At 42.0% G+C, this 15,704-nt stretch overlaps 1 protein-coding gene across 8 annotated transcripts in view; it reads left to right on the top strand.

The window, feature by feature from the left end:
• NUP214 (nucleoporin 214) overlaps nucleotides 1-15,704 on the top strand; it is a 74,312-nt gene that overhangs the window by 35,476 nt on the left and 23,132 nt on the right. For 7 of the 8 annotated variants that reach the window (XM_023536526.1, XM_023536524.1, XM_023536521.1 and 4 more), the window contains 4 exons: nucleotides 9,705-9,783; nucleotides 10,169-10,247; nucleotides 12,953-13,043; nucleotides 14,843-14,904. In XM_023536526.1, coding sequence (XP_023392294.1) covers nucleotides 9,705-9,783; nucleotides 10,169-10,247; nucleotides 12,953-13,043; nucleotides 14,843-14,904 — 311 coding nt within the window. Of the gene's footprint in view, nucleotides 1-18; nucleotides 1,006-9,704; nucleotides 9,784-10,168; nucleotides 10,248-12,952; nucleotides 13,044-14,842; nucleotides 14,905-15,704 lie in introns of those variants that run through there. The other variant, XM_023536527.1, reaches the window with a different exon arrangement.

The following is a 15,704-nucleotide window of genomic DNA, read 5'->3' as shown; positions in this document are numbered from 1 at the left end:
ACGATCTCTGTTATCATTTTGGAAGCAAAAATTTCTAAGATGTAGGCACCTTTGACTGTGAAAGGTGAACTATGTACAGTCGTAGGCAGGATACCCGGTTGTTTCTCGGGCGGAGGGACTAAAAGCAAGCTGCCGTAGATCCCCGTTCTGCCCTGGCCACGGCTTGCGGCTCTGCCGAATGTGGAGCTAGAAGAGACCCAAGGGCTAACTCAGGCCTTCTTAATTAACAGTTAATGTAAAATATCGGCAAGTCTTGGAAGACAGTTTTAAATTACGAGGCACAGAAAAAGAGATGTGAAAGCTGGCAGATCTAAGATGGATAAGCAGGTGTCACATCAACCCGTTGCCATTCCTTACTTCAGGCCTCGCAACCTCGTCCCCGTTCTTGTCCAAGCTCCATTTCCCACATTTTCATTGTGTGTCTCACTAAGCCGTGAGCTCCTTTAGAGAAGAAACTATACACATTTTTGTATTCCCAGCACCTAACAGAGTCTGGCAGTAGTAAGTTCGTGTGAAAAGATGGTTGAATGAATGCGTGGATCGATGGCAGAAATTTTTAGTCTGAATGCTGCTCATCTTCCAGCTCTTTCTGCCCTTTTCCAGGATCAGCCAACAATGTGGCAACATCTCAGCTCTGTTCTGTAAAATAAACTCTGGTCGGGGAATTCTTCTTCCCTAGACCAAGACGTTTGATTAAATTGCACCAAGCCTCATCTCCTGACCTTTTTGAATGGGGGAGGCCAGGTGTTCCACTGAGCAGAGCTGTAGAACTACCTGGAGTAGGCTTCCTGTGTGTAATGAGATTGTATTCTGCTTGAGTCCGTGGCCTGGTTAGTCATTTACCGTGGCTAGACTTTTGATCCTTCGCTGCAGTTAAAATGCCTCTCTGTTCTCTATTTAAATAGCTATAAGTACTTTGACTGAATCAACTTTGAAGAATGTCCCTCAAGTGGTAAATGTGCAAGAACTGAAGAATAATCCTTCACCCACCTCTGCAGCGATGGGGTACGTTACACCTGTGCAGTGTGTTTAAGCTAATGAATTATTCCGTGATAGTGACAGACTGCCTGTAGTGAGCAGCATTGCCGCTGTCACAAAGTTACCATTTTTCCTGCAGAGCCTTAGGTTGTAAGGGTTGGACAGCTAATCTTGGATACACAATTGGATTTTCAGGGGACTGTCCCCTTCAACGTGCCACAGTGACAGTTGCCTCATAAACCTTTACAGGCCATGTTGGTGATGTATGCCCAGTATGCTGTTTGCCATGAATTAATCTACGTGTGGTACTCTCGGGGTTATTTAGTCAGGTGCAGGGCTTGATATTTTTCTTTTAAATACTCTTGAGGTTCCAGAGTTGATGCTTCAGTTCTAATACGAATTATTGATCCTGAAAACTCAGTGGTGATCTTGAAATTGACAGTCTGCTCTCTCATTTCTTCTCTCTGGGTATTTCCGTTCTTTCAAGTTTCTTTTGCCTTTTGTATGGGGGGTGGAGGGGGGAGTATTTTGAAAGGCAGCAGCTCTGTTTGGAGATGTCCAGCTTCTCTCCTGTGCCATGTTCGAGGGCTGGATCGTTGCCACCGAAGCTTACTTTTCTTCAGTCGGAATCCGTTCCGAAGTCGAGGCGCTGGCTCCCGCCCGCAGTTGCAGGAGCACGGCTCATAGAACGTGCCTGCCCTGTGGCTCTGCGTATTTCGTAGCCGTGATCTCGTAGTCCAGCCCAGCCTCCCCTATGGCGTAGGGACATTTCCTCAGGTCATATGTAGGGATCAGGAGACTAGTGTCATCCAGGGGATTAGTGTCTGGTGTCCAGCAGCAAGAAGAGCAGCTGCGCACCCTACGTGTTTTCCACACCATGCCCGCTCTCTGCCCCTCCGTCCGCCACCCGCCGTCTGCTCCCCGTCCTGCGTGGGCTTTATCCGGAGGCGGTGGCCCTGCCTCACTAGGCCACTGGCCTTCTCTTTTTTTTCTACATTGGTCCATTTATCAACACTGCCTGTTCCAAGAATTTCTTAGTTATCTCAGGACCATACCAACAGCCAAAAACAAGCCTACCCACATTCATATCTTGTCGTGACCTTGAAGCTTTGGTATGCTGTTTAGACCAAGATGGCATTCGTGGTTATTGCAAACTTCTCAAGGGCAAGAACTATGCATTAGAGTTCAGGAATTGTAGGCAGATTCCTGCTGTAGGGAGGGCGAAGGAAAGCCACTGCAAGGCACAAGAGCGAGATCCAGCTTAATGGTGAAGGAAATACGGTCTGGTCTCTCTCAGCCGTTTTTGTCCCTCGCCATGTGTGAGAAGCATCTCTTGGTGATTTCACTTTGCCCTTCTCAGCCTTTGTTTGCCTCAAACGGTTCGTCTGCGCTGATCTTGGCCGAGGGCTTCGTGAGCGGAGCAGTTCTGAGTTTGCCCTTTTTCTTTGACTTAAGAGAAATAGACACAAAAGTTAAAAGGAATCTCGATGAAATATTCTCTTCCTTTCCCCACAGAATTGGACTTTGGTACAGTTATTTAACCATGTGCCCAGCATGGTGCCTGGCATGTCATTTCTTTTTAATCATTAATCATTTATTGAATAATAGGTAAACTCTAAGCACAATTGATCAATGGAAATAAGATAGCTCCCGAGGGAAATACAGTTGTTATAAAATTACTTTCAGATCCTGTTAAGCAGTAGTTTCCTAAGTGTACTGTATTTAATTTTGCATTCAATTTTTTCTGGGTAGTATCTTATAGAAGAATTATCATAAGATGAGCTTATATAGTTCCACCCTTGTTATGTCTCATGGTCATTGGCTTCATCCATTGTATTCATTGACTGCCTGATGCAGGACAGGACGAATCCCCCCGAGTGGGGACTCAGGTCCTGCACTGAGAGAGAGGAGGGTCCTCGACAGCCCGCAGGGAAGAGTTCAAGTGCACGCCAGTTAGAGACGAAAGGAAGGTTGGTTAGAGAAGGAACAGCGCTCCATAGACAGAGCTCAGTGTCCTCTCAGAGACAGAGAGTGGGAGACACAAAACCTCGAGTGTTCGAGGAATCCAGTTTGTGCGTGGCTTTTAGTTTCTGTGAATTGCAGTATGAGGACTTGGTTTCCCTGTTCTCCTTCGTGGTGCGTGTTCGCAGCGTGCAGGGCGAGCGAGCGAGCTCAGTCTTCGTTCTTGGTCCCCAGCGGCCTGGCTGTGGGGAATGAACGGCTGAGTTTATGTTGAGTAGGGTGTGATTTGAAGACTGTTTTCCTGTTTTCCTTTCACGGCGTGGGTGAACAGTCATCCCCGGAGGACTCTTCCTGGTTCCGGGGGCTTCACTCGGTCCGGCAGCACACCGCAGGCCCTGAGCACAGCTTGTCGTTTTGTGTGGTCCTCGCGCCCCTTCCCTGCATCAGGACCATCCTGCGTTAGGGAAGAGAGTTTACCTGGAGCAGACCCGTGGCTATTCCAACTCCTTGGGGCTCAGCCACTTGATTCAGCAGAGTCTTACGGGGCATCATCTGTGAGCACCATCCCGCCCTAGGTACTGAGGACACAGTAGTGGGACATCCCGAGTCCCCGCTTTTAAGGCTTTTACATTTCAGCAAGAAGACAGCCACCAAACTGCCAGTCACACAGTTATTTAACTGCAGGGTGGTAAGCTCCGTGAAGGGGAAGTACGGGGTGCTAACACAGCACGTATCGAGGCATCTGAGCGAGCCCGGGTGACAAGGAACTTGGTGAGGAAAGGCGGTTTCAGCTGGAAGTTGGACAGTGGCTAGAAGTGGCTGGGCCAACGGCAGAGAGGAGCGTTCAGGGTACAGAGTGTGCAGAAGGAAGGGCAGAGCATGACCGAGGCGAGGTCAAAAGAAGGCCAGCGTGGATAGAGCCCCGGCAGGATGTGGGGTGTCAAGAAAGTGGGGCTGCATGAGGTGGGATTTGGGGCTGGTTGGTTTTTACCAAACGCAGCAGACACATCATTCCTTTCCAGAATTTTGGCATTCATTTAATCGTTGTTTAACAAATATTCAATGAGCGTTTTCTATATCCCATGCAAGGTTGTGGGGATAAAGCAGTCAACAAAACAAAACCAAAAAACATAATTCCAACCCTATCCTAGTCGCAGAGAGAAAATGAGAAGTAGAATAAATGAGTGAAATGTATAGTATTTTAGATGGTGGTAGGCACGATGGAGAAAATTAAAGCCGGGAAGGGGTTGGGGCTGGCACCTGGGCGTGAGTTGCGATTTTAAATAGAATGGCCAAAGAAGGTGCTTTGCATACATGATGGGTGGCTAAAATATCTCAGAAATACCAGACCGTCTTTTACCATTAAGCTAGGATTTCCCGTCTTGGGTAATATTCTGCCTTTTGGTGGCTTCCGACACTTGGCATTTGAATAAAGACCAAAAAGCCAGAGAGCAGATCTCGTACATATCCTGAGGAAAAAAGCTCCAAGCACAGGGCCTGTAGTGGGACCGTGTCTGGTAGGTGGCTGGAGCGAGAGGCTTTGCACTGGCGATGAGGCCAGGGCGTAGGGGTGGCGACGGGGTCGTGGCACGTCTCATCGCGTGAGCCTCGATCAGGACCCGGCTGACCATTGAGTGTTTTTTCGAATAGTTGAGTGATCTGATTTGGTTTATGTTTTGTTTTGTTTTTTAACTTTAGCAGTTATTTCAAATCGAGGCATAATTTATATACAGTAAAATTCATCGTTTTTAGTGTCAAATTTTTATGAGGTTTGATAAATGCAAGTAGTTGTATACAACTTACGGTTTTAGCAGGAAGCTTCTGTTCTCTTCCTGAGAATAGATCAGAAGAGCTGGGGTGGGGATTGTAGAAACAGAACAGTTAGGACTTTCTTTTTTTGTTGCGGTAAAATATACATGTAACAGAATTTACCATTTTAACCATTTTTAAGTATACAGTTCAGTGACATCAATGACAGTTAACAGTGTTGCGTAACCCTCACCACTGTTTATTTTCGGAACTCTCGTTATCCCAAACAGAAACCATCCCCATTAAACAGGAACTGTGTACCTTCCCTTCTCTGGAGCCCCTGGTAACCTCTGTTCTACTCTGTCTCTGAGGATTCGACCATTCCAGGGATGTCATATAAGTTGGAATCACACACTGTTCGTCCTTTCGTGTCTGGCTTATTTCACTCGAATTTTCAAGATTCATCCATGTCACAGCACGTGTCAGAATTTCATTCCTTTTATGGCTGAATGACGTGCCATCGTATGCGTAAACCCATTTTACTAATCCGTTTATCTGTTGATGGACATACAGGTGTTTCCGCCCTTGGCTAGTATGAAAAATGCTACAGCGAACCTTGGTGTACAGGTATCTATTTGTGTCTCTGCTTAATTATTTTGTATAGTTTTAGGAGAATTGCTAGATTATGTGGTAATTCTCTTTAGCTTTTGAGCCAAAAATAGTTCAACTGTTTTCCAAAGAGGCTGCACTGTTTTATGTTCCCAAGAGCAATGTCTGAGGGTTCGTTTTTCCATCTCCTCACCAGCATTTGCTTTTTGTCCATCTTTTTGATTCTAGCCATCCTAGTGGGTGTTAAATGGTATCTCGTTGTGGTTCTGATGTGTGTTTCCCTAATGCCTAATGATGTTGGGCAGATGTTTGTGTGCTCATTGGCCATTTGTATCTTCTTTGGAGAAATGTTTATTTAGATCCTTTGCCTATTTTTTTTTAATTGGGTTATCTGTCTTAATTGTTGAGGTATAAAATTCTTTATATACTCTAGAGTCAAGTTTCTTATCAGATATATGATTTGCAGGTATTTTCTTCCATTCTTTGGGTGGTTTCATATTTTCTTGATAGCATCGTCTGAAACAAAAATTTTTAATTTTGATGAAATTGTTGATTTTTTTCTTTCGTTGCTCGCAGTTTAGGTGTCCTATTTAAGAAACCATCGCCTAATCCAGGGTCATAAAGGTTTACCTCTATATTTTCTTCTTCTAAGTTTTATAGTTTTAACTCTTACATTTAGATTTTTGATACATTTCGAGTTAATTTTTGTAAATAACGTGATGTTGTGGTCCAAGTTCATTCTTTCACATGTGAACATCCAGTCGTCCCAGCACCATTTGTTGAAAAAAACTTTTTTTCCCCCCGTCGAATCGTCTTGATATTCTTGTCACATTGTTTGACTTTTAAATGTTAAACCAGTCTTTGATAATTGCCTTTTTTATATATGGTTGAATTAAATTTTTTCCTCTGTCTTAATGAGGGATATTGGTCTGTAGGTTTTCTGTAATGTCATCATTTAGTTTTAGAATCAGAATAATGCTGGCCTTAGAGAATGAGTTGAGAAGTGTCCCTCCTCTTTAATATCCTGCAAGACTTTTGTAGGTTTGTTATTGTTTCATGCATAAATATTTAGTAGAATCCCCTTGTGAAGTGAACTTGGCATGGAATTTTCCTTTTCCTTAGTAGATGTAGGACTTTTCAGCTTTTCTGCTTCTTGAGTGAACTTTGGTAGTTTTTGTCTTTCAAGAAATTTGTTCATTTCTGAATTGTCATATTGGCATGAAGTTTTTCATGATAATCACCGATTATAATCCTTTTAATATGTGTAGAATTTATAATAATTTAACTTCCCCTTTGCCTGTTAGTGGTAATTTGTGACTTTTTTTCCTGATCAGTCTAGATAGAGGTTTATCAAATTTATTGATCCCAAAGGACTAGGTTTTGATTTCATCGTTTGTTTCCTATTATTTTTTTTTATTTTTATTATTTTTTTCTGTTTGCTTTGGGTTTTATTTACTCTTCTTTTTCTAATTTCTTAGGGTGGAAACTGAGGTCATTGATTCGAGGTTATTCTTTTCTAATACAGGATTTGGTGCTATAAATCTCCCTCTAAGACCTACTTTGGCTATATCGCACAAATTTCAAATATATATGTTTTCATTCAGTTCAAAATACTTTTGACTTCTTTTTTTTTATACCTATGGGTTATTTAAAAGTGTGTTATTAAGTTTCTAAGTAATTGGACATATTCTAGATATGTTTTTGTTATTTATTTTAAATGTAATTCCATTGTGGTCTGAGAACATGCTTTGTATGGCTTGAATCCTTTAGATTTGTTGAGACTTCTTTTACTGCCCAGAACTGGGATCAGCAAGGTTCTTCTAAAAGGGCCATATAAATATTTTAGGCTTGCAGAACACATGGTCTCTGTCTCAGCTGTTCAGCTCTGCCATTGTAGCCTGAATGCAGCCACAGACAATGTGTAAATGATTGGCATCACTGTGTTACAATAAAACTTTCTTTACCAAAGACAGGCAGCTGGCCGTTGATCTATAGTTTGTTATCCCCTGACCTAGAACATCAGTCATCTCAGTAAATGTTCTGTGTGTACTTCAAAAGAACATGTTTTCTATTTTTATTGGTTGGAGTGTTCTATAAATGTCAGTTAAGCTAAGGTGGTTGATTGGTGGTATTCAGGTCTCTGTGTCCTTAAGGATATTCTATCTACTTGTTCCATCAGTTATTGGAGAGTGGTATTGATATTTTCAACTGTAGTGACTTTGCTTATTTTCCTTGCGATTCTGTCAGATTTTGCTTCATGTCAAAGTTCTGTTATTTTCTGTTATAGTTGTATAAATGTGTAGGATCGTTACAGTCTATTGATGAGGTGACCAGTTATCATTACAAAATGAGGGTGGAAGCTGAGGTCATTGATTCGAGGTTATTCTTTATTTCTTGTAAGATTAATTACTCCAAAATCTACTTTCTCCTATATTATTGTAGCCAGACCAGCTTTCTTTGTTTAGATTCTGTTGGAATTGTTTTTCTCCAAGAACCTAATTTCACTACTCAGTGACCTGTATGACTCCATTAGTCATTTCCAAAGCATTGCTCTAGTGTTGCCAGTCACATCAATGGCATTTGTAGACTCGAAGTAAATACGTGTCAATACAAAGCTCGATTTTGTTTTCAGTTGCAGATCAGAGCATGTGAGATGAATTTCTGATCTTTCAGGTTGGTATTGCTAGAGTAGAATACAGTGGTGCAAAATATTATAATTCTGAATTTGGCTTTTCCATTTTGAACATTTCTAGCCGTTGATTTCCTTTGTTTTGGTTTGCGATCGTGCACAAATCTTTGAACGTGTTTTTGGAAGTGCACGGTTCTCTTCTGTTTGCTCTTGGGTCTTGGTGGATCTGATTTAGTCAGTTGGTTTGTTAGCCGAATGCACTGAACAGCATTTCTCTGCAGGGTTGTCATGTGACCCCGGGTGTAGGTACCGTGAATCCTAATTTTGTGTGTTTGGGAATTTAGGATACCCAAGAGATTTATGGTATTATCACAATTGAACAATAATTCTACTCGGTCTGTTTCGTGTAGGATTTAATTTACCATCATGTCATAACTAAATTTGGGGGAAAAAATGTTCCGGAATTGGATAACTGGCTGCTTTTGTTTTTATTTCTAGTTTCTTTTTTGCTTTCCTTTGAGAAAGCATGGAAGATTTTCATTTCCCTTGTGATTCTCTTGAGCTCAAACCATCTCTCTGCTTGAGTCTGCCGTGTCTGCCCAGGGATTTCTCAGTCCCCACATCTCGCTTACACATTCCTTTTCTCTGTGGGAGACGCAGCACAGGTGAGGCGGAGCGCTGAGCCTGGGTTCCTACCTGCTCAGGAGAATATCTCAGAAGAGCAGGGCTGTGTTTCTTCAGAGAGACACATATTTACAGCTCTTTCTGTAAAGACACATATTTGCAGCTCTTTCTGTATTCAGTAAAAAAAAAAAAAAGGCAGTTTTGTTTCGTTGAAAATAACTATTTTTTTTCCTCTCTCGAGCTAATAACATTTGTTTGGGAAGGTTCCTCCGTTATTCCCACAGAGAATCTGGAGGTGCTTGTAAGATTGCTGTTGATTTTTTCTATGAGGCATGGGCTTATTTTTGTTTATCTTCTTCCAAGTTCACTTTTTGATGGAAAAATATTAATCCTCCTAACTGTAGGGAGGGCTGTGAAAAATAAAATTAGGTCCTGCAGCCACTACTGCTGTACATACCGTCATATTAGCTCGGGACTGAAGACAGACGAATCGACTAAAAAAATTGCTCCTGAGGGCCATGAATGGAGCTTTTGTCTGCAATCGCATTAAACGGGTGTTTTTTTTTCCCTCACTTATTAACATTTAAGTAATTACTGAAATAAGTTTTCCGCATTCCACGTTCAGAGTTAATAAACAGTGGTGAGAGCTCCTCCTACAAATAGCAGATGCACTTTTCCTCCTGTAGCAAAGGCGCAGAAACGGAGCAGTGTGCGTTCGAGTCTCTTGTATGCCGAGGCGTGTATGGCGGCAGACCCTCTGCATCCCATAGATCCTGCTGAACATATTCTCCGTCTTAGAAAAGAGAGTCAGGAATCTCCACGTGGTCAGGACCTGGGGGCGACGAGGGGCACGGGCGAGAGGGCTTACTCTTCAGATAAGAAAAATTCTTACTTCTGGCTAAGTACAACATTTTTTAGGATTGCAGGAAGAAAATAAGTGTTAAGGTTACCGCTTTGACTTTTATGGTAAAGACCCACATTTCATTTAAAGAATTGATTCTTCACTCTGAGAAACATCAAATGACTTTGGTTAAGGTCCCAGACATGTATATTGTGACCCAAACTGGTGTTAGTTATTGGATAGAAGGTTGGCTCAAGGATGATTTTCACGCAGTCATGCCTCTCTCTTGAGTTCATGCTTTATGTTTTTCAGTTCTTCAGTGTCATACTCTACAGTCAAAGCACCTCACCCAGTGTTGACGCCAGTGGCCGCTAATAATCAGGCTAAGCAGGTAACTTACTGATTTCGACTTTGTTAACGGTCATGTGGTAACTGTCTTTGTAACTAAGACAGTCCTATTGTAGGTCTTCACTTTGCTTTAAATGAACTGTAAGTCTGACAAAGACCTATGAGCCTTTTCCCACAGTTTATACCAGTCTTGACCGTCGTGGGTCGGTCAGGGCCTGATATTCTCTTCATAGGCCATTTGACGTCCTGCATCTGGTAATCTTGGGTCATAGTTCTAATACCTTATATTTATATGGGGTATTTGGGTTTCTGTTTACTTTCACTGCACATTATCTTAGTTATAAACCGTGTTATCATTTCACATGTTCCTTCGTTCCGAAGGATAGTTAGTGGTTTCACATGAACGTTTTGCTCGTGTTCCATTACAGGGGTCGCTGATAAATTCCCTAAAGCTGTCTGGGCCCACATCAACCTCTGGTCAGTTGTCATCCAGTGATAAAGCTTCAGGTAAGTTTGCATTTGTGTTTTAGGGAAAATAAAGGTGAAAGGAATGCCCACAATAGAGTTTATTGTTCTAGCCCCAGTGACAGTCCACATAGGCAGTCAAATAAGGAGAGATTCAAAAGGCCTCAGTTCATGGAAGAATCGCCCAGAAATGAGCCCTTCAACAGCTCTGTAGACTTCTGAAATTTGAGAGCAATAGGCGAAAACCTTCCCTTCAATGTTTTTCCTAAAAAGGAGCAGTGGGGTGTTGTCCTCACCTGCCTCGCTGGACGATCCTTGGGAGAGGAGCGGATCGGACACTGAACTCTCTTATTTCTTCTGCTACAAGGAATGAAAAGTTCCCTCGGTTCACAATGACAGTTCAAAAGCCGGTCAAATACAAAAAGTAAAACGATCTGTTCCAATATAAGATTTCAAAGTAGATGTAATGTCAATATTAAAAGATTTTTATGGCTTCGCATACTTTCAGCCCTTACTCATGCAGAGAAATTAACTGAAATTGGTTTTTACAGTCACCGTAATTGCTTTGACCAGGCAGTCACTTTGCCCAAGCCAGCTTACGGCAGAAGCTTGCTTTTATGTATAACCTAACTCTGCTGTGGGGTCTTCCTCAGCATCCCTTTCATTGGCCCCTTCCTTGTAAGCCCACTTTATTTGGCATTGTTACATTCTGCTTCAGGGACCTTGGGCCATCTGCAGTCCTGCATTTTCACCCCACTCTGGACTCCGGCTTTTATTCCAATTGATGTTTTCAAGTGGGTTCTTCCAGCTAATTCCGTTAGAGATGCTGAAACTTCATATATTGGCAACCCACTTTCCATAACCTCTCCTCAGTCCTACAGTCATCTAGCTTTCTGATTGGAAGTTGGGTTTATCCTCACTAAATATTCCTTATCCGCAGAGGAAAAACAGTATTGCATAAGCCAAAGCTGTATTCTAGAATTCGGATTAAAGCACAAGTGCAGGTGTTATCACATAAGCCTTACTTGAGAAGGAGGTATATAGCTCTTCTTTAGGATTCAAATTAAAAAATTTGTTTCTATTTATGGCTAATATTTTATTCCTTTTTTAAAATTTTTCAATTACAGTTGGCATACAGTGTTGTATTAGTTTCAGTTGTTCTGGTTAATATTTTTAAAAAAAGTTTTGAAAGAGCCTATATTCTAACTTCTTTCATGGACTTCACTGGAGAATTTTTGTCATTTCTAAAGCGAAGAGGCAAGGAATTCTAAGGGACTTTGCTTGATGCGTGTCTTATGCTATTAGCATGACTTATAAAGAAGTTTTTAAGATTCCTTGTTCAGCGTTGATTATGAAATATCTCTTTTATTGCTGGGTGTTTACTTCTGTGTTCACTTGCTGTAATTGAAAGAAAAAGACATTTCAGGGATGTAGGAAATTTTCCCTGAGAAATACTACTTAAGAATTTGCCAAAAATTTCTTTAAAAAACTAAAAGTCTGTCTGAAACCTCTGTAGAATAGTTCGCTTATTAATTAATAATGGAAATACCTTCATTGTTTTACTGATTATAAAACTATTACAGGTCCACAAAAGAGTCTTGGCGTTAAGATAGGTAACGTAGAAAGTGGAAGCTGCCCGATAAGTCCCATATTCCAGAGACGATGACCCTCAACGATTTGATATATATCTCTTGAGGTTATGTCATTGTTGTTTTTCAAACAAAAATAGGCGTATCCTATATCTATTGACTTATATATAATCTGTTTCTCCTTTACCCTCTTATAATAATTTTCCTGTTCATCTTCCAAACTCTGGTTCGGCTCTCCCTCATTTTAATGGAAGCCTAGGACTTCCTTTTACACTTGTACTCTGTTAAGTTTTACCAGCACTCTGCTGACAGTTTGGCTTGTTTCTGATTTTTCAAGGTTATAAGCAATACTGCATTGAATATCTTTGTACATACCACATTGTATTATAGTAGTTTTAAAAATAATTATACTAATATTTACCCCATACTCACTTAAAAAGAAGGTACTTCTTTTTTTGTTTGGTTTGGGCTTTTCTAAATGCAGTTTTCTCATTCTCCGCCCTCCTTTAAAAGTAGAGCAGTAAGAGAAAAATTGAAGGTAATATCCCAAGCTGTTAATAAGCAGTTACAGTGAGGTTGAATGTGGGGAGGATGATGGATTGCGCTTCTAACTTTCTACACTTCTCTATATTACAGCCATCATGTTTTACCTCCATAATTTAAAAAAAAATAAAAAAAAAAGAGGAAACTACAATTTTAAATACCAAAAGAAAAAAAACTTAGGAAAATACAGAAATGTAGGGAGAAAGTAAATAGCCATGAAGTCACTACTCAGAGATATTTAGTTAACGTAACTCTTTGGAGTTTTTTTCCCTTTGGTATGTATTTTTAATAATTATAAAGCTACTTTTAAAGCTTTGAATTCTAACTGCACTGGAATTATTTTGATCTCGATCCTGGAAAGGAGGGTGCAGCATGTCTTGGTTTGGAAGTAACGCCGACAGACCCAAAGGGCAAGTTCAGAGACCTCGAGCCTGAGTTAGGCAGCATGCGGGCTCCCCGGGGCTGTTGGCGTGCTGCGGCGTGCGCGTGAGGCCCACAGGCCTGGGGCCGCGCTCCGCACAACATCAAAATCGGTGCTGCAGGACGAACGGACTGGAACGGTGTTTCAGCTGTCTTTTTGGTAACGTTCTTATTTCTTTTTTTCCGTAATTTCAGGGCCAGGGGCAACGAAGATAGAAACAGCTGTGACTTCTACCCCGTCTGCTGCTGGGCAGTTCAGCAAGCCTTTCTCATTTTCTTCATCAGGGTCAGTAACGAACTTAAATTTGTGGCAGATCGCTAGCAACCGTATAGGCAGCTTCCCCAAATCTTACAGTCACTAGCTATGTTTATGTGCTCATCCGACGTCCACCAACCCAGCATCCTTATCCCTGCAGTAACACATCTGGTCATAGTGGCAGTAGCTTAATGTCCCCAGTGTGACTCTTTTTCCCCTTTGCAGCTCAAGCTTATGCATGTGTTATTACATACTTGTTTATTTGTTGGCTAAGCCTCATTTTCTTTGGATAGGGTGGGTCTGTCAAATTATGTATTTGATCTGCTTTCCCATACTGAGATTGTCATTCTGACACCGGGGCTAGCTGTGACATTTGCATTGGCTTTACTGCACTGAGAGGTCAGTGCACTGAACTTCTGAGAGAAGGCGCTGAATGCACCACGGAGGCAGAGTGCTCGTGTCGGAACCTGCAAAGGTTGCCCAGGCGGCCGCCCCCTTCCGAGATGGAGTTAGACTCTGTGTGGCTGAGATGAAAACTTGCCCAGAGATTTTAGCCATTGAGAGTTGTGCTTTCAGCTCCATTAGAAAAGCCTCTTAAGCTCCTTCAGTTTGTACTTTTGTAACTGGAACCATCTTGGCCACGATCTCTTTCCTCTGATGCTAATATGTTTCTTGAGCATCCTTCAGGCCAAACACGTTAAAAGAGGGTGTTAGAAGAGAATTCGAGGGGGAAATTATATGTATGTTTTTTTCATTATTGTGAATCATTATATTTTATACTTTCCAAAGGGAGTTTGGAACAAGTTTTAAAGAGTAGGTCAGTGCCAATATTGTATCTTTTAAAAGCACTACTATTAATCTTTACTTCTGTGAACTGATAATCTTCCTATTTTTAAAATAATCTAAAAAAGTTTGTCATTGGGTCAGTGGCTTACCTCTATTAGATAAAATTTCTTCACCAAGATTGAGACAAAGAAGGTTTGTTTTTTTAACATGATAAAGTGTTTAACACATCGTTTTAGATGGTCTTAGTCTATTTGACGAAGGCAGTGATGGGTTAAAAAAGTCTAAATCCTTACAGTACTAATTACGTTTGATACGTTTGGTCCCTTATATTTCAAAGCTATCATTTTAAATTTGTTATTCGAGCTTTTGCCACAGTGAACAGTCTATTCTGGTTCACATTCGTGCTGAATTTTCTCGAAACTTTGGCTGTGGCGACTTTACCCACAGTGTGAAGAGAGCGCACAGGAGGAGAGAGGGAGTGATAAAAGGGGTCAGAAAGGTTCTCGAACCAAACTGCCCCTGCCCGGAATGAAGCATTGAGTCGAAACGGCAGCGACGGGCTTGTTTCATGCTCTCCCTCCTCGCCCCTCGTGGCGTGGCGCTGTCCTGCCGTACTCGTCGATGTGGGGGGGGCGGTTCTGAGACATCCCCCAGTCCAGCCTGTCTTGTCCCCATCGTCAGGCACACCACTGCTCTCGCCATCATTCCCACATGCACATTCCTGGTGGTTTCTACGTCTCCTTTGCCTTCGTTGGCATAGGCCCCCACACACACCTCCACCTTAGAGACCCAGCTGCCCATCTAGGGCCTTCCCAGCCGCTGCTCCCTCCTTACCACCCCCGCAGACACCCTTCCCTGCTTAGAAATCACCGAGTGGCTTTCCTGCCTCTCGCACAGGGGCATGCGCTCTGTTGCCTGTCTCCTAGATCGTAAGTTCCTCGAGAGCAGATGGCGTGAATGAATTATGAAACGTAACGCTGACAGGCACCAACCATCGTGCCTGCAGTTCGCTCCCTTTTGACTTCTCTTCCTCCTCTCCCCAGGTCTGGCTTTAATTTCGGGATACTCACACCAACGCCGTCTTCTAATTTCACTGCCACACAAGGTACAGTCTGCACTGCGTAGCGTGACTTTGTGTTCCCCCCAGACAGGCACAGGTCCTTTTTGTACAGACATGGTGTTTTACTTGCTGCTGAGTCTCTCTTAAAGCATCTACAATAAATTGCTGCTGTTATGATGCATCAGGAATAGGCTGGATTTCAGAAACCATTGGGAAGGACTTCTGTCTCTCTTCATAATTAGAAACAAGGGATTTTTTTCATAAGTGTCTTCCAGTTTTCAGTTTAAGTAATTAAGTTTGTTTTCCTTTTAAAAAGAAAGCTTTTGTAAGAAGTAACATGCCCTACCCTCACACTCGTACCCTCGGCTATTACCACGGCGATTGTTATAGTTCCTTCTGAGGGTTCTGTTTTCCACTTTATTTCATTTAGCGCCATCTCACGTGAATTTTCCAGTATTATTGAAAATCTTATGTAAAAGTCGTTTTTTATGGCTGTATAATTTCTGTCTTCTTGGAATGCTATAATTTATTTAACTACCTTTTGGCCATTTATGTTATTCCCCAGTTCTCTGTATAATAACACGATGAGCATCTTTCACCTATCCATTTAACACATATTTTTTAAGTGCTTTCTGTGTGTTAGCCCAAGTGGCAGACACACAGAGAGAGATGGGGGAGTTGAAAGCGTAGCAGACCTCCTAAACCTGATCCATGTGGCCTTAGAGTGTTGTCGATTTGATTCCTTCTTTGTGGAACAGTGATTCTTAAACTTTCTTTTTAACCTCTGCCCACTCGGATGTGGTGGAATGAATACCTTCGAGGCCCACCTCCTTCCCATTTCACTT

Source organism: Pteropus vampyrus, unplaced genomic scaffold (assembly GCF_000151845.1).
Source record: "Pteropus vampyrus isolate Shadow unplaced genomic scaffold, Pvam_2.0 Scaffold158, whole genome shotgun sequence".
Classification (NCBI taxonomy): domain Eukaryota; kingdom Metazoa; phylum Chordata; class Mammalia; order Chiroptera; family Pteropodidae; genus Pteropus; species Pteropus vampyrus.
This window is presented reverse-complemented; position numbering and strand designations above follow the sequence as displayed.